Below are 24,047 nucleotides of genomic sequence, written 5' to 3'. Positions count from 1 at the left end.
TTTCATGGGATGATACACTGATTATAACGGTCTTCCAACTTTTCGATTTCATTTTTGTGATACCATTTGACCTTTGCTTCAAAATAGGTTTCAGTTTCAATGTTGCCAACTTCATTCGACGAAAATTTCTTCCCAGCGAGCATTCTATTGAGATCTGAGAGCAGGAAATAGTCGCTGGGGCCAGATCTATAGAATACGGTGGATGCGGAAGCAATTCGAATTCCAGTACATGGATTTTTTGCATATTTTTCATTGACTTGTGACACAGTGCATTGGCTTGGTGAAAAATGTCTTTCGTTTTTTCAATGGCGCCCGTTTGTCGGCTTTCGTTCTTCAAATGGCTCAATAAGGCTTGTAATATTTACTGTTGATGGTCTTATCTGCTTTTAGGTAGTCATTCAAAATTATCGCATGCTCATTTCAAAATTCAGACCCCATAACCTTGCCAGCCGATTGTTGCGTTTCTCCACGCTTTGAACCTGGTTTGCAGTCTAATTGGACTTCCTGAAAAATCGTTATCAAGCCAAGTTTTTTCCTCCACTGTATTTTTCCCCCAAAAAGCAATGCTTTATTAACACACGAATTTTCTCTTTATCAATTTTTTTATAATAACAAGGGTTGATTCACTGAAAGTGTTCTAATTCACAAATTAATGATCAGACTGTTGTCTGATGTCAAAGTAATTCACGCGTCTTTTGAAGGTTAGGCCTAATTGAAAGTCATATAGATTTAATTCTAGTAGCGCCAGCTATATGTCAGGCCGGGCACTTTACAATTGAGGTGTTATATTGGGAATGAGAAGACAAAATCTATTATCTTCAAGTCAGTGGTAATAAATCTTTGTTGTAAACCTCAAACCCTTATACAAATTCAAAACAAAAGTTAACTACTACAGTTTAAACTACCTTCAGTGCAAATTCAGAAAGGCACTTGGAAACTCATTTTCGAATATGCAAGTGTGTGAGTGAACGCTTTCACTTCAGTAAAGTTTTTGTTTGATTAGCGTTCCCACGCAGCTGCAGAGAAAATGTGGTAAAAAAATCGTGTGAAATAGAGAGGAGAAGAATTTAATTCCTACGTGCTGCCTGATTCACTGCATTTTTGCTGCGTTGCATAACGCACTTGCACACTCACATATCCTCTCTCTCGTCCGCTAGCTTATTTGTTCGCTGTGCTTTGTTCACTGTTTTCATTCCGCTCGGTCTCGTAAAAATCACTACATCATCCCGCCGGTTAGTGGCTAAGTGGTTAATCTAATTGGATGGTGATATGCTCGTAAATAAGCGCGCGAAAGAGTGTATAAATCCAGTTAGTAGCTCGACGTGTGAGCGCTTACATAAATTTTGCGTTGAGTTAGTCAATGGTCCATCAAACGGAAGTGCTCTTCAAAACTTTTACAACTCCATTCGCTTTTTGTTTTCTTTATGTTGTCACTAATTTGTGGTTATGTCCTAATTGTTACTTGCTTTCGCGAAGAGTGTGTATTAGGAGATAAGTGAATATAACTTTAGTGGGTTAGAAAAGTTGATGCTCTAATTTTCTGGATTAAAGGATAACTTTTAATCTTGTTGGACCTAATAAACCACAAAGAATCAATTCACCTCCTTAATAAAGTTGACTGCTTTGCTTTGCTACAAAATGTTAATTAAAAGCTTTAAAGATGGATGTAATTAAGAAAGATACGCCGTTGATACTGTTGGCCCATTAAACTACTTGCTCTCAGCAAAAATCATTATTCTTGATTTTTATGAACCTGAAGATTTGGCAGAGCACAATATTAGTCATTAAAACACACTTGTAATAGGCACAAAGAGGTTTGTCGATATTTTTAGCTCTTTTGAACTATTCCTAGACAATTTTGACAGTATCAAAGAGCGGTGTTAAAACTTTCCAAGCTGAATTCCCGTGATTTCTGTCATCTAACTGATTAGGTTAAGTTATTGTACCAAGCCTTTCACTGATTTTATCAACCAATGCCGGTAATTTAGGCTTCGGTGTTAAGATTGATCCGAATTGATGGTGAGAAGGTATAATTTTTTGGTTCATCTATTACATTTAATCTTTGGGCCGAAAAATAATATTGAGACATAATTAAAAACCACAAGCTTTCTCTTCCATTATTTTGTCATCTTCAAAATAACATTTTCTACTTACATTTTCATACTTCTTGTGGAAGTATTTCGATACCAAAGGCGGATCCAGGATTACTCTTATTTGGAAAAGAGTTTTGTAACATCAGACTTTCAAGTATTAAGTAGTACTATGTCATATTGCCTTTAATAACGGTAATCCCTCGTAACGTACGTTTACGACTTTACGATTTATTAAAGGTTATCTTAGGTACACCGCGCATCCGCCATTGTTTGGTTCTCCTTTAAAGCCACCTACTATATGTACCTATGTGTGCTTCAAGTACGGTTAAGAACCCACGCATCGAGTCTATCGTTACTCACAAAACACTCTTGCCAAATTAAAAAATACTCTAACACTCTTCAAATATTACATTCCTATTGATGTCATGGAGACACAAACCCTACGCTGCAAAACGAATTGCACTGTTGACTACTTTGATAGTTCCCTAATTTATAAATGCTGTGCATGCTAACTTTTGTTATTTTCGAAAGGTTTTTCTTAGAGAAAGTTGGTTGTTTTATCCGTAATATATGGTTTGTTTTAGTTCGAGTTTAATATTAGACACAATTCACTAAAAGGGCCTTCGCTTGACTCGCAGCTCCACTTTTATTTGGCGTTTTTTAACAAACAATTTTATCGACCTTTGATTTTTGTGAAATCATCTGCGATTTAAAGCGAACTACGAATTTTTATCAGTGTTTTTTAAATAATATAGTCAGAACACTTCGTGGTTCCTCGTAGTACTTCTTAAACACTTTTTTGTAAACCCTTCGTAGGACTTTGTAAATACTTCATAGTGTTTTGTAAATAATTTTAAGTATTTTTGTTAAGATTCAACGATTTTTCCAGTCGTTGAAATACTTTTTCTCCTTTTGAGATGGTCTTCAGATCCTTCTGCGAATTTAGTTTATTATCAGTTTGATGAAAAAGAAAAAATCACACGGAATCAAATCTAGTGGATACGGTGATTGATCGATGGTATTCATTGCGTTTTCGGCTTTAATTTCGGTCACAATCGTGCATTATCATCGTGTAAAATCCTTGAATTGTTCTTCCACAATTCCGGCTGTCCACAGGTGGTCTTACGCAATTGCCTCAATACGGCCAAAGGGAACTCTTTATTGACCGTCTGCCCTTTGGAATAAATTTATGATGCACCAAACCACGAATATCGAAAAAAGAGCATCCTTGATTTTTAAGGGGCTTTGACATGTTTTTTGGTTTCGGCTTATTTTTCCTCTCTATTCCGATGATTGTTGACTTCTTCTCATATCAAACTCATAAAACCTTGTCTCTGTGGAATTCGTACGACCGAGCATGTCCAAAGAGACATGTTTGCGTTAATTTTTTTGAAAAAAATTCGGCTGTATCGGTATGAGTCGAGCAAGAACGCATTCAAGATGTCGACGGTCGTCCAGAACGAGTCATGTCATGTCAACGATCTCTCGACCGTCTTTGAAGGCATTGTTCCACTCGGTGTTTTTGATAAAACTGAAACACCGTAAGTCTTTCACATTATTCGCAACTATCCCGCACACGAAATTTGGTTAGAAATACAAAATTTTAGATTAATTCTTTGTTCGATGCTTTTATCCATTGTAAAAATCGCAACGCATTATTGAGGTATACCGACTTAAGCAGCTGCTGTAAACAAACTAGTTGATAGTCACCCTTATATTTGGTATAGTAATTAAGTACAGCCCTACCAACTTGGCAAAATATTTTTGAAATATCATTTATTCGTGGAATTTAATCACAATTTGCGGGTGATAATACAATATATATTTATGTTGGGGGCTTGTTCGTTTCACCTGCATACAAATGTTTGATCCATTGAAGGCATTTATATAAATATAGAAAAAAAAAATTAAAAAAATAAAAAAAATTCTGAAACATTTCATATACATATATGTAAATTTTTAAATTATTGTAGTTATTTTAAAATCTCAAAATATTTTTTATATGTAAATATGTATATCATGTAAAAATAATTGTGGTATAAAAATTGTAAATAAATATCTATATACCACAGCTAAGTGTGCCGAAATTTGTAATGCTTGAAAAAGTAAAATACCAGTTTATTGTAAAAAATATTAAATCTGAATATTTATACATATATGACTGTGTATGTTGAAAAAACGACTTAATTTAGGTTTAGCAGATTTTCACTTAATTGCATATAATTTAAAAATTTAAATTAAAAAAAAAACTTTTCAAAAAACCAATTTTTCAAAAAAACTTACGTAAGTTATGGTTTTTGACTGAAAAAACTTTTAAAATTATTTTACAAAAATTCCTCTTACAACTTGTTAGTATAAAAATGCTAAATCGAGTTAAGTTGTTTTCGAAAATTTTCACAGAAATAGCCGTAGCATATGTATGTATGTACAGCTGCGGTCAATATAATAGCACCACGCATAAATTTATACTAACTCCGTTTATATCTCTTTAACTCTTGGGCCAATTCAACTCATAACAAAATAATAAATTCTTTGATGCTAATAGTTCATTATCATAAAAAAATTATTTGGTTTTTTTTAACAGTTTATAATATGTTAATGAATTTAAACAAACACCTTAAAAACTACACAGTCAAAATAATAGCACTTCAATTCATTTTTAACAAAACTAATGGTATTTCTTAAAATAAATCAAAAATTTTTGTCAGATATCTTTTAGATAAATTAATAATAATATTTTCAGTACTTTGTCGCGTGCCCTTTGTTTGCTATTACAGCGGCACAACGCTTTCCCATGGAATCCACTAAATGCTGGCATCTTTCAACTTTTATAGAGCTCCAAATTTTCTGCACAGCCTGCCAGAGCCCTTCAACTGTTGTTGGTTTTATTGTAGATACACCCTTCTTTATGTCGGTCCACAGATTTTCGATAGGGTTCAAATCCGGGGACTGTGCAGGCCACTCCATTACATTGATGGAGTTATCGTTGAACCATTTTTTTGCCATTTTGCTGGTGTGTTTGGGGTCATTGTCTTGCTGGAAGACCCACACCAGCGGCATTTCGTAGGAAGCATACGGCAGCATAATTTCATAAAGGATTTTTACATAAACCGATGAATCCATAATGGTTTTGATCCAATATATGGGACCCACACCTTGATATGAGAAGCAACCCCATACCATGATACTATGACCTCCATGTTTGATTGTTTTTGATGTGAATTGGGGCTTGTATTCGCTGTTAGGTGGCCTACGGACAAAACATCTGGAACCCTTTCCACCAAAAAGAACAATTTTGGATTCGTCAGTCCATAGCACATTTCTCCACTTTTCCTTTGGCCAATTTAGATGTGCTTTAGCAAAAGATATTCGTTTAGCAATATGCTTAGAGGAAAGCAGTGGCACTTTTCGAGGACTACAGGCATTCAGGCTGTTGTCTCGAAGTCTGCGGCGAATAGTTTCCACGCTCGCCGGCACATCCAATGTTTTTTTGAGCTCCGTAGCTGTCATAAAAGGATTTGCTTTAGTCGTCCTTACTAAACGTTTTACCATTAAGGGTGACAAAACTCGCTTTCTACCACGGGATTCAACTTTTTGTTCATATCTTACAGCATTTATTATCATTTTATTGGAACAGCCCAGCATATCCCTTATCTGGGAATACGATTTACCCTCGGACACAAATTTTTTTATTAGTTCACGTTTTTCCGACGAACAATGCTTTCCGCGACCCATAACTATACAATTTTTTGTAAATTATTACACGATTTAATAGAAAATATATAAAAAGATGTTTATTACCTTCCGTTTTCACTTTTTTCCACAAATTTTTGCAAAACAAACAAAAAAGAGTCTACTGGTGCTATTTTATTGACTGCACGAAATGAGAAGTGTTGACAAAAGATCTTTTATAACTCATTAACCGTTACGAAATTTGACAACAAATGCACACACTCGGAGAGAGCATAAATAATGTAACTGTTTTTTACACTCAAAAAAATAACATAACAAATAGCTGAAATTTTTACATCACTTGAATCAGATAATTGCAACTGGTGCTATTATATTGACCGGCACTGTATATCATTACCTAAAAAGCTAAATAACGTAACATAACTTTCCATAAGTTAACAGGTGAAGGAAAAATGATTATAATACACTCTTATTGAAATATCAAAATTTGATTTTTGGTTATATATTGGTTATTATATTTGACAGCGATTTTCGATTATTTTTTGATGTTGCGTTGTTTTGCATTTTAGGTGACGATATACATATAGTAATCTGGTCTGCATTTTGGCTTTGGTTATGCAATCACATTGAAAATCATTGTCTATATGCAATAAATATTGTACAATAATTTTATTGAATTGTTAAAATATTTACGCAATTAAGCTTGAGGTCATATTTCTAGTATACTAGCAACCATCAAATCAGAAATTCATTGTATTTACCGACATATTTGAAAATATTGAAAGCTTTGCGTATTTTCCATGCATTTTTACTAACCACTTAACGGTAGTAAGTAGCTTACACACATTGCGGTATCAATAAAAGCGGTCTGGTGTTAGACAAACACGCACAACAGCACAAAAACAGAACAGAATACGCCAAGTAGTATGGTAAATATGCAAGCCACAACAACAACAGCAAGCAGTTTGCACATAGTTTTGAAATTTTTACACAATTTTTCTATAACTACACGAAAAAAGTACTCACGTAACGGTTGTTAAGTTGTTAACAGCATATACATACATACAAATAGTATTTACATAGCTGGCTAAACACTGCCCTTTGATATTAGAAAGTAAGTGCAAAGTGCCCCTGTCAAGCAAAAATTTTATCCCCAGTAGTCACGCTCCTCTAATTACCCTTAATTAGATTTATATGTAGTAGTTATAAGTCTCATATTTTTAGTAAGCGAGCGCCAAAAGAGTGCGCAACTCGCTTAAAATGTTTTCAAATTTTTTTAAGTAATGCTGCTGCCGTTTCAGTTGCGGTATAACTAAAAGTGTATTCAGCGAAAATAGCCGAGTTCGTGCATTTGCTCAACTTAGCGCGTGTTCTTTTGCCACTCGCTTACAAAAAATTGTGACTTTAACTACTACTATTTTATAAAAGTTAAGCATTCTTTTATCCGTGATATTTTAATACTAACTTTTGTTCTTTATTTACTTCTCTTTTCAAAACTCTCTTTCCAACAATTTGCGCTATCTTTCATTTCTACGACTTTTTCGAACTTCCTACTACTACTACTACTACTGTTTGAAAACGCACACCAACACAACGAAACATATGTACACGCACACCAAACCATGTGCTGTCCTCTAAAATTATGCGCTAACCTCTTTTCGTACTTTATTTACATACATATATATTCAACTGATATATATTTGCCCTGTCCTTTCCTCACTACTTTCCATTGGTTTTTGGTAACTCTTCCGTTATTTGCGTACACATTTCCTTTCCACGCATTTCATTTCAATATTTTTCCGCTATTTTTCTCAAAAATAAAAAAATTTTGAATTTAAAAATTCTGTAACTGTAAAACGGCACTTGTATTTCGAAAATTAACTTTTTTATTTTTCTCATTTCATTTCTTTTCCAACAAAACGCAAAAAAATCACCAAAAAAAAATCGAAAAATTTAAATACGAAATTTGTAAAACACCAAAATTTGTGCAAACACACCCTGTATGTCATTTGAAATTTTTCAAAAATAAAAAATATAAAACTGCATATTTGTCAATCAATCAATCATCATCATCATCAACAACATGCTCGCCACCAACATCACCGTCATCAACGCAATCAATGCAACAACAACAATATGAAATGTGAACATTTGAAATTTTCGATTGCAATTTTTTTGTTGTTCCTTATTTGCATTGCACCCGAAATTCAATTGAGAAAATTACAAAAAATGCACTCAATAAATAACGGTAAATTAAATTGTTCAACAAACACCACGCAATTGCGAACCCAATGAAATTGTTACCAAAAAACCACACAAAAATTGTGATTTATCCTAAACACAACAACAAAAACTTAAATGTCTGTAAAATACAAATACAAAAACCAAAAGATACCATGGGGCCTGAAAAAAATCTGTTGGGGGCTGATAAACATAACCGTGCCCAGGGTAAGCTAATGAAATTAAATTAATTCACTTTTTTAGTTTTAAATTATGCTTAGTTTTTGCAAATAATGTAATTAGTTTTTATGGGATTTTAGTTTGATTTAGCTTTTATTTGATTTATTTGAATGCAAGGTAAAAATTAAAATTTTTTCAAAAACACAACAGTTTGAAAACGTTTTTGAAAAATTTAAGATCTTAATTTTTAATTTTTAGTTGAATAATTTTTATTTGTTTTAAGCAATTTTTATTTTTCTGAATAGCGTTTAACTTGTTTTTATAGAAAACATTTTCAAAAGTTTTCCAAAAGCCAAAAATTTTCAAACTTTTAGAAATAAAAATTTAAAAATATTATTTTTAATATTAATTAATTTTATAAATAATTTTTATTTATTTTATTGAAATTAATTATTTTTTAAATTTCAAAAAAAAAAAAAATCAAATCAATCTTAAAACACAATGATTTTAAAGCCTTATCAAAAATAACATTTTTTTTGAGATTTTATTTTAGTTTAATATTTTTTTTTGTTGTTTTTTTGTTTATTTATTTTATATAAAAATTTCATTTTTTTTTTTCAAAAATCAAATCTTTGAAATCATTCGAAAACTACATTTTTATTTTCTTATCAGGTCTACAACTTTGTTTCCGCCGTTTTTTTGTAAATTTATGGCTTTATTGTATAAAAGCGGTCCAAAAGTGTTTCCCTTATTCCCTCAAATGTCCAAGATCGATACAAAACGATTTAATTGACCAGTGCTTAGAAGCAAAGTTGTAGACCTAATATTTTTAATTTTACGAGGGCTGCTTTATATATTTCTGGCCTAATAATGACAATAGGAATATTATAGGAAATTCATCAACGAAAATGGTTTTTTTGTTTTTTTTTTTCGTTGGATTTGGCTCGTCTTGGAAGACCCACACGGTCGATTACTGTTTTGTTTCGGGCTCATACGCATAGATCCATGATTCGTCACCTGTGACGATCTTATAAACGTCTTTTGAAGCACCGCGATCGTATTTTTTCAGCATTTCTTTACACCAATCCACACGAGCCTTTTTTGAGCGATTGTCAAATTGTGCGGGATCCAACGAGAACAAACCTTTTTTACGGCCAGGTGTTCATGCAATATCGAATGTATGCTGGTGGGAGAAATGCATAGGCATGCCTCTATCTGAAGGTATGTTACATGACGGTCTTGCATTATCAGTTCACGTACGGCATCGATGTTTTCTGGCACAACGGCTGTTTTTGGACGACCTTCACGGAATTCGTCTTTGAGCGAGCGTCGGCCACGATTGAATTCGTTGTAACAGTTTTTCACAGTGCTATAGGATGGTGCTTCATAGCCATACAAAGATTTTAGCTCATCGATGCACTCTTGTCGTGATAATCCACGTTGAAAGTTGTGAAAAATGATCGCACGAAAATGTTCACGAGTTGATTCCATTTTTTGGCCGAGATGAATTTTTTAATTTCTTGTAAATAAAACAATTCACGATTAAATGACAAAACGTTCTGAGTGATGTTATGCTAAAAAATGTCAAACTTTCCAATGGAAATGTCAGATTGCACCTGGCAACACTTAGTGTTGCCTAGTCCAGAAATATATAAAGGAGCCTATGTATGTTAAAATTTGTTGTTTTTTTTATATTTTTTTTATTTTCTAATTTATTTCAAAATTACTTCAATATTAATATAAAAAAAAACAAAATAATTTATTTTGTAATTTTTTTTGTTTGTTTTAAAGAATTTGTAAAGCTTTTCAGAAACACAAAAATTGGAAATATTTTAAAAATATTCAGAAATAAAAAATTTCGAAACAATTTGAAAACAAAAAAAAAATAAAAATTTTAACTTTAAAGATTTTTAGTTTCTTGATGAAAATTTCAAAATTTTTTCAAAAATAAATTTTTTCAAAACTTTGGAAAAAAAATTTAAAAATGTGCTTTATTTAATTTTTTACTTATTTTGGTAAACAAAATGTTTGAATAAGTTTTATTTAGTGTTTCTAATTTATTTTATTAAAAAAAATTTTCAAAAATCAAAGTTTTTAAAATCTTTGTAAAGATATTGAGAACTTCTGAATTAGAAATAAAATTTTAGTATAATAGTTTTGGTTAAAAAAGAATTTGTATAATTTTTTACGAACTCAAACATTTTAAATTTTTAATAAAAATTTAAAAGAAAAGTTTATTGTTTAAAATATTTTTTAATAATTTTTGCTTCAATTTTTTTTTTGTTTCAAAACAAAAATTTCCAGTAGTTAAAAGAAAAATTAAAGGATAGTCTTTATTGTATTTACGTAATATTTTATGTTTTTTTTAATTTATTTATTTTAATATTTATATTTGTTAATTACTATTTTTTAATTATTATTTTTTTTAATTATTATTTTTGTTTTTTTGTTTAATTATAATTTTCCCTTTAATATTTACTTTCACTAAAGCTCAATTTGTAATCGCCAAAAATTAGTTTGCTAATTGTTTCATTTCGTTTTGTTTACATAACATTTGTTTATTTGTTAATTATATATAATTTTGTACATATGTTTTTGTAATTATTGTTTCGTGCAATAAATTTATTGGAAACTTATATTTTTGCTAGTTTTTTATGCGCACTTCGATTAAGTTCACGCCGATTCTGCTTATGTTTGTATATATGTATGGCGTTTTTTAGTAAATATGTGCACACACTCACACACCCATACAAAAACATATACGCATTTATATATAGCTGCTTTTGTGTGTGTGGCTGTGTGTGCGCTCATTATGTGCCTACGTTTGTTTGTTTAATGTTAAATGTTTGTTTACATGTTCTCCTTACCCAATAATTGAACAACAACAACAACAATTTTGATTTGTTATAGCTATTTGATTGGTGTTTTTTAGTGTTTCCTTGTTATGAAGTGCTTAACGTTTAAATGCAAAAACTAAAAAAGAAATTAAAATAACAACACTAAAACAACAACAAACGCGAAAAATTAAAAATACAACAACACAAATGATGAGAAAATTCTTTGAGAATTTGATTTGTGTACGCACAAATGCCACAGATAGTAAAGTAAAGTGTTTGGGCGTGTCAGAAGTGCTTCTTCTGTTAGTCACTGTTGACCTTTTCTTTCGATCTGCCAGCCGTAAATCAAAACAGACCATTCGTTGAAAATCTGACTTATATGTATGAGCGATTTTGCAATCAAAATAAACATGATTCATATGGCTGCATAATTTATGCGTTTTAATAAAAATATAATTACTTTGGCTTTCACTAACTGAAATATAGCCGATTTAATTTTTTGTTGGTTAAAATAAGTTGTTGAGGAAGTGAAGGGTAAAAAATGTAAAAAATTTTGTATGAAAATATTTTTTTCATCAAAAAAATTTTAAATGTGTTTACTTTAATAAGAACATTGCAATGTTAAATTAATATTTTACTTAATTTTATTTTTTTTTACATGTGGCATCTCTACGTAAAAATAAAAATAGTTTTAAATCATCCGAAATTTCTTTAGTTTGATATCCATATTGCACAAACTAGTCCAATTTAACAGGTTTATTGAACTAATTTTTTTAACAAAGTGGCAACCTTCCTCCAAATTAAATTGCAAGTATACACTTTTCGAAAGAAAATGTGTTTGATGCCCATATTACATTAATTAGTCCAAATCAATGGGATTGTTGAACTATTTATTTTTTAAATAGGTGGCAACTTTCCTTGAAATTAAATTTCTTATAATCACTTTTGTATGTACATATACTTGTAGTCTGGATACCCATATTTTAATAAATCGTTTATAATAACAATTTTATTAGATTATATTTGTAAACAGTTGGCAACACTGCTCCACATTTTATTACTTGTAAATGCTGTTAAAACACCTTAGTTTTTACCACTCCACTTCGTTTATTAAATCAAATTAAATGATTTGTTTTATTAAATTTAGTCTCAACTGTAAACATTATAAGAATTCTTTATAATAATTATTTTACATCAAAGAGTTTATTCATAGACAAATTTGAAACAGGTGGCAACTCCGCCCAAAAATAATATAATAAATTAGTGCTCCTAAAACGCTATAAAACGTCTTATTAACCTAATTTATCTGTATGATCACTATTATTAAGTTACAGTTTTTACCAGGTGGCAACATTCATAAAAAAAATTATAAAAGTAATTGCAAAACTAATTATATTCTCGTTTTGAAAGCAATTTTGCTACAAGTCGTCTATATTTACAAAACTATTGAAGTTATTTTTTTTCAAACAGTTGGCAACACTGGTAAAAATTTTATTTACTGTAAGTGATCCTAAAATTTTTAGTTAGGCATCTTCTTTTAGCCACATTCTAATAATTTTTTACATTATAAAGTTTTAAGCAGGTGGCAACTCCGCCATAAAATATAATAATAAATAAGTGCTCTTAATAAGCTATGGTTTGATAGCCATATTGCCTTAGGTTGTTTGATAGATCACTGTTACTAATTTGCAATTTTTACTGGGTGGCAACATTCATAAAAAACGCAACTGATAAATAAATTATATTACCGTTTTGATACCAATTACAATACGGATTTGTGGAAATCACCTTTATCAGAACTATTGATTATTTTTTTTTAAACAGTTGGTAGCACTGGCAACAAATTTCTTCCACCTAAATGATCCTAAATTTTTTAGTTAAGCTAATTATTTTGTTAACCACATTCTAATCATTTTTTTACATTATCAATATTATTGATTTAAATTTTTTTTAAACCGTGGCAACTTTGCTCAAAAATTGTTTAACTGTGAGTGCTTCTCCAACTCCTTGGTTTGACACCCATTTTGTTCTACTTTGTTTATTTGATCGATTGTATTAAATTACATTTTTGAATAGGTGGCAACGTTCATAAAAAAATTGAAATGTAAACTTTATGAAGATATTGTTTCAAACACCATATTGTAACACGTCGCTTATACTCGTATGATCAATATTACTGATTTCAAATTTTAAAACAATTGGCAACCCCAATATTACTGATTTAAATTTTAAAACAATTAGCAACCCTACTAAAATATTTTGTTTCTGTAAGGCCGCTTAATCCGCTTTAATTTGATACCCATATATACATATGTATATACCCTAATAATAGTTCTTTAGACTCGTTGAACAAGTGGCAACACTGTTTAATAATTTTTTTCTTCTCAATTAGAAAGTAATTAAAAACTACAATAGGTCATGGGTCGGCGCAGCAAAATATTAGGGGAAACTCTGATATCTTCTAGATGTAGTAGGGTCTATAGTCGAGTCTATGTAGTAGGGATCCGAAGTTACATATAACTAACCAAGTATTGTCAATTCGGCAGCATTACTCCAAATTTTATGTATTGTCTCTTCAAGTGTAAAAATTGTAGCACCGTAGAAGTATAACCAAGAACAATAACTTTATTTGAAGCAATTCTTCAAAGACAGCACCATCTATACGAGAAAATTAAGCCGTTAGGAAACAAAAATCATCAGATTATGACAGAAACTTGATCATCAAGCTCTGTAATGATATGCACAGAGTCTTCCTCTTCTCTTTCCTTTGATTGCTTATATAATTTGGTTCCTCATAAACCGGAGCATCTGGTCAATCCATATCCACCGATTACTGGTAATTATTTCCAAAATATTTCACAGTGTTTTTGCGTAGACCTCTGCTGGAGGAGAAAGAACTCATCCCGGATCAACAGTTTGCTCCAGAAAGTTTCATACACACCTGGTAGAACACTTTACAACTGATGCCACGGATTTTTATATAGATACTTTTCTGCAGTTTTCTTTGATGGCCGTTAACATTTGGCAAGGTCAGGCAACCAGACCTTTAATATTAGTTAGAGAAAAAACTGTTACTGACTGCTGCTAAAGTCATACCTCATATCATTGCATAATCAGATGTTGAAGTGTTTAGTTAGATCTGAAACCCATATATGCTGGTGTACCTCAAGGCGGCATTCTTGAGCCTGCACTCGGAAAGGCCGCAAAGATCAAGAAAACGCAGCTCTGGTTAACTGCTTCTTTAGGGTCAAGATCTCGCATTCTAAAGAACAAGCTACTTATATATAAGGCAATAATCAGACCTATCTGGCTTTATGGAATTCAAATCTGAGGTAGTAGACCGATTATGTTGACCATAAGTTGAGCGAAACGCTCGAAACACATTCTTTACAGAATGTGAAATTTCGTAATAAAGTTGAGCGATTTGTAAACGTTATTCAATCGCAAGACTTTCCATGAAGAAATGCCAAAAAATACTGACTAAAAATATGTAAGTAAAAAATGAAGTAAAATTTAGTAGATCCCGATAAGAACCCATTGGAAAATTTTGCACAAGGAGATGGTTGCCACCTCGTAAAACATGGATCTGCGAAGAATTGAAAAACTTTTACCGCTCCTCTGTAAGATAGTTCTTCTTTAGCTCTCGGCGGCGCACTTGGAATTTTTGTACCAATACATACATGCATCAATATTTACATTATTTCTGTACATGTCTCTGTAAAAGCGCACTTCCTTTTTCTTATCTAAAGCTTTAGTTCTTTGTAGTCTGTAGCGTAGTGTGCGTATTCAGCCTCGAGCCATAAGTAGTTGATTATCCGTCACCTAACCTCTAATTAATTGGCCTTAATTAATTGATTTTAATTAATTGCTCGATTTGAATTTTATTTCTCTCTAGAGCCTTTTAATTACGTGAATTATACCGCGTGCAAAAGTTTTTACACCAATACATACACATAGAAGTGTCTATAAATAAATCAACTCAATTCACTTGTATTGCAATGCGTGCTTCGTGTAATTTGTGGTTAATTTAATCTAAGCCTTGATCTTCGCTCGGACTGTCAAGATTTTTTTTAGAGAAAATCTTCTTAGGTGCGCCAATACGAGCCACTCTTGCATACCTGTATATGTGTATTCCTCTAGCCTCTCCCACTTTTACTTAAATATATATCTTCTTTTTCTTCTTGCTATTATTTTATGCTTTTGCGTTTGTTCTTTTAATTCATTTTATCTATTTCGCTTCACTTAATTTTTCACATTTCCCATTTAATTCGTTCATGTGCCCCCTTGCGTTGTTAACCGTTGTTTGCAGCTTGCACTTTCCGTCTGTGCTCAGCTTTTACTGTTGCACCACAGCAGTTAACTGTTGATTTCCTTTCTTAGTTTCTTTCACTCTAAATTTTTTCTTATCTAAATTTTCCGGCGTTCGCTGAATTCATTGAGTTAAGTGTAGTTGCGTATACGCCCCGTGTCCGCCTTTAAAGCTCGCTCTGAGTTAAATGCTCATTAGCCATTAAAGACTGCGTTTGCTTGCCACTTGGTGAATATCTACTAGTGGTGCATGTATAACAACTGTTTGGCTTACTTTAGTGGGCGTGACAAATGTTTGTGCACCTGACTCGTAAAGTTCTGTTCTACCAGTTTTGCCAAAATTTTTCACTTAAGAGATTTTTTTGTATTCAAACCTAGTTTGGTATAGTTTAAAGTTTTAAAATTCAGTGCATATTTTCTAATTCCTTTTGATCCCTTTCGTATAATATATTCATTTAAAAAAAATATGAAAGACTTAATTTTAATTAGTATAATGTTCTACATTTTCGTACCTAAATCTAGTGCCACAAAACTCTTTTTTCTGGCTCTGATACCGAAACTTATCACTTATCTTAGGATATGATCCTAAAATAGGAAATGATGTTCTAGTTGGTTATATAATTCAAAAGCTTTTCTAAAGGAAATAATAAATTAGGTGCCCGCCTTCTAAATAGAAGCTAACCCATAACACGAACAGTCTCCTCGATGTTCAAAAAAGAGAAAAGCTAACAACACTGGTTTTGTTGAAGATCTTGGGCCAAATATAGATGTTATGATTTTTTATACTTGGTAAATCCAGCAGGTTTGTGTTGGGTTCAAAGCGGAAAGTTCACGGAAAGACCAATTGAATAAATTGAGTATCAAAAAACGCTACGCAGTCTGCTGAAATTACAAGCAGCAGTCGCTATATAGACTCGAAAAGAGCAATCGCGCCTGAGATTGCAATTTGCAGTTGTTGAACATAAAATTTAGTTTTAGGTCTCTAGCGCACAACTAAAGCCCAGAGTTATCGGCGACGCCCGCCATAACAGAAACTTCACGTAAACCCCAGCAATTACGCAAATTACTTCCACAATTACTTATGTTGCCCGCAAGCAAGCGATTGACACTCTTGGCACTACCAACATAGTTAATAAGCGCTTAAGAGCTTGGCAACGCTGCGCAGCGCCAAGTCTCCCCAAGGCGTTTGGCGCGCTTAGGAACAGCGCAGTTGCCCAAAATTACAGGGATGCTTTGAAAGCAACAACAACATACACACAAAAAGATAGTTAAGCAACTAATTGCATCACGCGCTTGACACATACACATACGAGCGCTGCGAGTGGCAGCGACAATGACAGGCAAGTGTGTGCGCGAAACCGAGCACAAGCCACTGCGGATGCGGATGCGGACGCGGATATGGTTGTGGCTGTGCGAAGATGCAAGCGCTCCTTGTTGCTGCCACAACGGATGTGTCACGTTATTTATTGCAGTGCTGGGCGGAAGCGGACATGCATATTTACCAAGTGCATGTGTGTATGAGTGCATGCGCGTGTGTTAGTGTCATGTTCCGCCCGCTGCAATTTATAACTTTTCATTCCACTTCACATACGCGCTCATCTGTTGCTGTCACGCGCGTGCTTCTCGCTGATAAACGCAGCGCATTGCCTGCAGCGGTGGCAACCGTGTGTGGCATTATGCTATGCATTGTCTGTCTGTCCGACCGACACGCTCAATGCATGGCTGCCAAGCAAGTAAACTCAATTTAGACAACATCGACGCGCCAGCTTCACACAGTCTCAGCGAAAAGGGCGCTGCACAAGCAGTCAAAGGGCGGCGCACGTGTTCGCGAGGTGGGAGCCGACTGCAGGGCGAATGCATGAATGCTCTCCTCCAAACTGTCTCTATGTGCATGTGCGAATGTGTGTGTGTTGGTGCGCAGTGCTACCGATTTGATGCCATAACAGCACGATAAGCGGATTGTCAATTTTAGACAACGTCAGGAAAATGTTTACTCAGTGTGATTATCAGCTGTACACACACACACACATTCGTACGAATATTTAGATGCTCTACAACAAAGACCCGCACCTAATTTTACAATGTTTGTGTTATTTTTATTTTATTTATAATGTGTACGCTAAGTTTACCTCGCTGACGTCTGTCTAGCTGCTGCTGGAGATGATTAAAACGGTGGCAGCGCATCAACCCGAACTCACTTCAGTGGAAGCGGCGGCCGTCAGAGCTGCTAACCTTGTGGGAATTTCGACGGCGAGTTTCAGCGTTGAGGGACTTTTATTTATATTATTTATGTTTAATTACACGTCACTGCTGCAATAAACCCAAATTAAGTTAAAGATTAGATAAAAATGAAATATTTTAATAAATTAGTGCGAATTTTGAGATTTAAATTCAGTCGGCACTAAAGAGAAGAAAAATTTTAATATGAATATTGCAGAATTTTATATAAGTACGTTTTTTCTCTAATACCCTAACTAAAATTGATTGAGGACAAAATGCAATTTAATATCTGTTTGGAGAAGCTTAAAAGCGCTACACAAAAATTCGTCGAAATATGTGTTGCGTGAAAGCTGAAAAATTTTAATACCAAAAACTAACTACGTGCAATTTCCTAGATATGCTTTTAGTGTTATAAAATTATTTTTTGCTATTTATTTTCAAACAATTGTAAATTACATTCATTTAGATATGTAGCAGCCACTGAACTTTCGAGCAGTAATCTAAGTGAACTCAGAGCTTTTTAGCACAGTATTAAAACTGTATTTATTTAAAACAAAAAATTAAATTAAAAATATTCCACAAATGTTTTGCATTGAAAATGAAAGTAATATTAAAAAAAAAATTAAAAGCTCTAACAAAGCTTTCTTGAGTTTAAACTTTTTTTGCAGAATGTTTAGTATCGATTTCATGTTTACGCTGAAAATTAAACTCATATGAAAGAAAGCTCAAAAGCTCGAACAAAGCTTTTTTAAGTCAACATTCTTTACAAAAGTGTAAAAGCATTTTGCAGAGAGTTTGATAACTGTCTCGTGTTTTGCGCTGAAAATGAAACTCATATTGAAAAAATATAAAAGCTCGAAAAAAGCTTTCTTAAGTTTACACTTTCTAAAATAGTTTCCGAAGCTTCTGCAGCAAATATATTCATGTTTTACGCTTATAATGAAACGAATATTATACAAAAATTTAAAGGTTTGAACAAAGCTTTTCTAAGTTTACACTTTTTAAATAAGTTTCAACATCTTTAACCTAAAATACAATAACGATTTTATGTTTTGCGCTAAAAAGGAAACTCATGTAGGAGAAACATAGAAAAGCTCGAAAAAAGCTTTTTAAAGGATACACTTTCTAAAATAGTTTCCGAAGCTTCTACAGTAAATATAGTATCGAATTCTTATTTTTCGCTGTAAATAAGCCTCACATCTAAAATAAACTTAAAAGTTCGAGGAAAGCCCTTTTAAGTTTACTCTTTTTAAATTAAGTTTAACAGTTTTAATCTAAAGTCTAGTAATGATTTCATGTTTTGCGCTTACAACGAAACTCATATTGGAAAAAAGTAAAAGCTCCAAAAAAGTTTAATTATGCTTACACTTTCTAAAGTAGTTTCGATAGCTTCTATAGAAAATATAGCATCGATTTCGGGTTTTGCGCTGAAAATGAGAGTCATATCTGAAAGCTCGCTCGAAGCTTTTTAAAGATTGCGTTTTTTAAATGGTTTTCGAAGCTTTAACAGAAAGAATATTATCGAATTTTTGAAAAATTGTTCAGTATTAAATATTAAACTATAAAAATTAAACCGAAATTGAAGCTCGAAATGTTTAAAAGCTTAAATAAGCTTACACATTTTAAAAGAGCTTTTAAAATTTCAACCAATTCAAGAGAATTTAACTCCATTATTTATTACACTATGTTATAATAAAAGATAAACAGCTTTAAAGCTTTCAAAGCATACCTGGCTGAAAAACAGGATTTTTCTTTGAGAGCTTTCAGTAACGGCTCTTATATATAAGCTCTATTAAGCTCTATGCTGTAGTATAGATTATGAAAAGAAACATTGGTTTGTTAAGAGAAACATTCCTAACATACACACATTTGAAAACCATAAATATGGTATTAAAAAAAGCTTTTACTCAACTTAAAAGCTCTGGATTAAGAGTTTTTCAACTTAAAATATTTCTATCTTTTCTCCATTATGCGCATTGGTTGTGGACCTATAAATAAAAGCTAAAAAATTCCCTGTAACAAGAAGTGTGTAAGAAAGTTGGCATCCCTGGCCCTTTTAGTATAACTCGTTTTGCTAATCTGAATAAATAAACAAAGAAAGGTAAATAAAAACAGCAACAGCTTCCGTACTTCAGTATGCATCCATAAATACTTGTTGTGTGTGTGTATGCAAGGTAAACCTCTCCATACACAAATAATTCTAAATCTAGTGGAAGACTAGTTTGTTTGGAATGCCTTTAGGATAATACTGTTTCAAAATGCTCCATTTCCAACACTGTTTAGATCGGGGGAAGAAGAGTACTCTCAACCAATGTTTTATGTTTAATTTTCTGGATCATGCCTACGAAGTGAGTTTCTTCTATATTTAATCTCGAGAAATAATATTATTTGAGAGATTACTGCTATGATCACTGCGTAGTAGAGAACTTATTAAACCCTGGACACTCATTTTATGACAATTAACAGATAATGTCCAAAGAGTTTTGGAAAAGAAAAAGAAGATTTTGGCTTATTTTAACTAAGAAACTTTACTAAATTTTTTCATATTTACTCTTAGTCAGGAGATTCGCCTACCTGCCAAAGTATTGGCGACTGGGAGGCTTCTGTTTTGTAGTTAGGGGTTACAAGTTCTTCATCTCCGACATTCCTTCATTGAAGAATTCACCGTTTAGAAAATTACAAGTTTAGAAATATCCTGCATATATATCTTGGAGTGTCTAAACACTACCACTGACTGCTAGTTACCGAGCGTTCAAAAACTTCATCGACAAAGCGAAGTTGAAACGTAGTGTGCCGATAATTAACCGTGAGACTAGGCCAAACTCAGTCGTAAAAGAGACAGTTCCCAACTAGTTCTCTTCTTCAAATATTCTCATACTTTTACTGAGGGGTTACCATATATCAATGCTTCTGTGTATATTTACAGCTATATATTAATAGCGCAAATACTTACAAATAGATTTATCTATGTACACATATAAATATGTATACGCCAAGTCACCTATCTATTTCCAACAGTCCAACAGTCTACTGCGAGCAAACTGTCAAGTCGCTTAGGGCTTAGGTGATGGCGACAACGGACCAGCGTCGACCGAGCAGTTTACTGTCTAACCGCAGCGTGGACGCGCGGCTCGTAGATTGTGGCTGATGCTGAGTAAAAGTAAACGGCTGGCAACATAACTGTTAACGGCGTGTCGAAGCGAACATACGCACCGTTACATACATTATAGAGCCACAACAGTTGCGGTGTGCAATTAATTGCAAAGTGTTGTGAATTTAATTAAAAACTTGCATAAGTTGCAAGTAAAAGCGAGCAACAAGTAGAATAAGTGTAAGAAAGTCGACCACGGCGAGCAGCGCACAGTCTGTGGCACACGTTTGCAAAAATAATACCGTCTAAGCGGACGAATTCGAAGCGCCAAACAAGCGTGTAACACAAATCAGCCAAGTGAAAGCCACAAATGGCCCGCAAAGCGGTCGTGTAATCGAAATATTCAAATTGCTAATGAGAGTTCGTGAAATAAGCGCCAAAGCCGCAACGCCGTCGCCGCTATGGTTATCGTGGACTCACCGCGCGTCGCGCAAAAATATCTTCGTCGCGTCTCGAAAGATTTCTCGACCGTGCGTCGTTTCAGTTCAGCACCACAGCGTGCCGCAACGCCGCCACCAGCACCGCAGCCGTCCAGAAACTACCTCTCACCAGACGATGCACAGTCGGTTTCCTTTGAAGCGTGTGATTTCAATGACGTCACAATCGGCAAAAACGAATCCTTTCGCGGCATACGACGGCGTCATTACGCGCGCAAACGTTCCTCCGTCTCGTCGACGCTCACGCGTGTGCTCATACTGAATGTGCGTGATTTGCTGAAAGTGGCCGATATGCGGGACAAGCAGAACGAGGTATGTAGGCGAATGCCGCGTGCCGCTTCCCACCCACACACGTTGTGTCACCCTCACTCGGTGTGTCGTGGTCCATCAATTTCCAACTTGCCAGCTCGGCTCTAAGTGTTCACCAAGAGTGTAATTATAATTCGTTGACAGCGTGCTGTTGCAGGCAGCCAAGCCATGCGGCGTGTGCTCCGGCAGAAAGTGGCGATTTTTTATCTTTCTGCTTTTCTCGCAATTTCTCAATTACCACTCAGTCAATGTTTGCGTTTTCATTGCCGTTATGCGCTCACTTGCCTGCTGCTTGGTTGGTTTTGTTGTAATACACGTCGCCCGTTGCATTGCATCCACTTATATTCTTCCTTGAATTCGCAGTTTGTAATGTCACTTCTTGATTGAGTTGCGCTCTTGGGCTTTGTTGTTGTTTGGCTGTCTCTTTAAAAGTTTTTCTGCCTCAGCTGGTTGGTCGTTTGTAGCAACTGCTGTCCGGTGCAACGCTGTTGCATGGCAAGTATGCAGATTACCTCGAGTAAATCTCAGCGGATGGCCGATTGTGTTTTTTGTGGAGTCGTGTTTATAAGTCATTAGTCGCTAATTGCAGCGGAGAAGGTGGGACTGAAAATAAATGGACTCTCTGAAGCGCTACTTATCCTGATCTATTTTAATTAGTGGTTATGAAGAAATAGTTTATTAAAGTGAGAAAAGTTGTCAACCGGTTAATGAAAAGTGCGTGAATTTCGGACCTTTGATTTCAACCATGATAAGACTCGAGGAAGGCGAGCTGCTGATTGTTTTGGGTATTGTACTTCTTTGCTTCTACGGAAATCCATCCAACCTCTTACTTTTACATTCACTTATATTTCTTCTAACGTTGGTGAAGAGGTATATCCAACTTGTCGTTTTCTCTGAGTGTAACGAACCTCTACATCTTACAAATTTACACAGGCGTTTAATTTATATTCCCGCCAGTTCGGTGAGATGACTGAGGGTATGAGCTTCCAAGTGTCTAAGTCTTGACCTCCCAAACGCGGGACAGTTTGGTAAAATTCTCAGCCTTACATCATGGACGCAAATAGGGCAATGGCCTGTTAAAATCCCCACTACTAGGAGGCTTGCCTTACTGAGTTCAAGGCTAGTATCGCCGCACTGCTATCTCAGCGTATGGTCATTTCTCTGAAGGAGGCTGCATTTCGGAACAGTAAATCTGCTTCTGCCTTAATGGCTGTAACCTTGGCTTGGAAAACACTGCAATAGTCAGGAAATCTGAAGCTGGAGTTGATAAAGAGCTCCCGACAGTAAATCCTCTACTAACCGTAAAGAAGCTTACTACCTCTCTCCTCCGACGGGTTTTCACCACCCATAATTTCCTCGCCGGTATATGGACAGAGAAGGGACCGCCAGAGTTCAGTTTGGAGACTCCATTAACCTAGTGGTCGGGTTCGAATTCAAAGTGTGTGGCGATTTCCGAGTATTCAGACACGTGTTCTTTTAGGAACGCATGTCCTCTGAGTCTTATAGCAATTTGCGCGCCATATACCTTCCGATGATATTTACGGACACTATGTGAAAGATGGCGTTAAGTGCCAGGATTGGAGTAAACCTTTGAACGACACACATACTAATGAGCGCCGTACGTTGAACGGTCTCTAGGCTCTATGGTTGACTATGGTATCGTAGGTCCAAATGCCCACTTTCGGTAAGAAATTGCTTGCCTTGTTTGCTCTCTTTTCGAAATTTGTCTTTCATGAAAGCTTCCTACCTAGGACGAGTCCCAGATATTTCACTGTATCCGCCGGTTGCAGACGGATGTCTCCCATTTGCGGCAGGGATTCCACCGGAGCATTTCAGTTTTGTTTGGGTTGACAGTGAGACCACTTCCGACTGGCAAATTTTTTACGGCGCTGATATAGGTTTGAGCCAATTCATACACGTTACTCAGGCAGTCTCGATTCTTAAGGCTTATATGCAGGTCGTTAAGGACCAGGATCCACAGAACTTATTACATTTCGTCTAGCACGTTTGTTGCCCCATTCCGTTTCAATTACTCTATCGCACAAAACTGAAATTGAGGTGTTTGAGGTTTGATTCAACCCCAATACCGTTCAGAGCAGTTACGACTGCTTCCGGCAGGCCGTTAATCTTAATGGCGTCCTCAAGCCTTGACAAGATAGTATGCAGGGTTGTATCCACAGACTTGCCTTTACAATAAGCATATTGCGCCTGCTGGTACAAAACCAGTCCATCTCTCCAGAATTTTTAATAAGAAGGAGGAGAAGCTGATGGGTTTGAAGTCCGTGGTCGCAATGTAGGATGCCCTACCAGTCTTGGGAATTATCTCAATTTGATATACATATTTTCCAACCGATTTTTATATTTTCTCTTAAGAGAAATGCGCTAAGTCTTCAAATCAGAGGCAAAGGACAAGTTTGGATCACTAGCAATCAGCTTATTCGTGTACTTGTCCTACACATGTGTGTGTACGAGTATGTACGCGTCGAAACCTACCAAACTGCGTTCATACCCAAGTTCATACATTTTTACCCTAGATGTCTCACATGATTTTAATCAATCCCTCATTGCCCGAGTAAATTTTGGATTCGATTCAAGCAAT

The 24,047-nt window shown here is 34.5% G+C and overlaps 1 protein-coding gene across 16 annotated transcripts in view; it reads left to right on the top strand.

Moving 5' to 3' along the window:
* LOC105221940 (transient receptor potential cation channel trpm) overlaps positions 1-24,047 on the top strand; it is a 293,914-nt gene that overhangs the window by 136,337 nt on the left and 133,530 nt on the right. For 2 of the 16 annotated variants that reach the window (XM_049451696.1, XM_049451692.1), the window contains exon 3: positions 8,178-8,234. The exons of 7 other annotated variants lie outside the window; for them this stretch is intronic. In XM_049451696.1, the coding sequence (XP_049307653.1) occupies positions 8,178-8,234 (57 nt within the window). Of the gene's footprint in view, positions 1-8,177; positions 8,235-20,597; positions 21,452-24,047 lie in introns of those variants that run through there. 7 more of the 16 variants (XM_049451686.1, XM_049451684.1, XM_049451691.1 and 4 more) reach the window with 5 other exon arrangements.

Source organism: Bactrocera dorsalis, chromosome 3, assembly GCF_023373825.1.
Source record: "Bactrocera dorsalis isolate Fly_Bdor chromosome 3, ASM2337382v1, whole genome shotgun sequence".
Lineage (NCBI taxonomy): Eukaryota > Metazoa > Arthropoda > Insecta > Diptera > Tephritidae > Bactrocera > Bactrocera dorsalis.
Note: the sequence above shows the minus strand (reverse complement) of the source record. Positions and strands in the feature narration are given on the sequence as shown.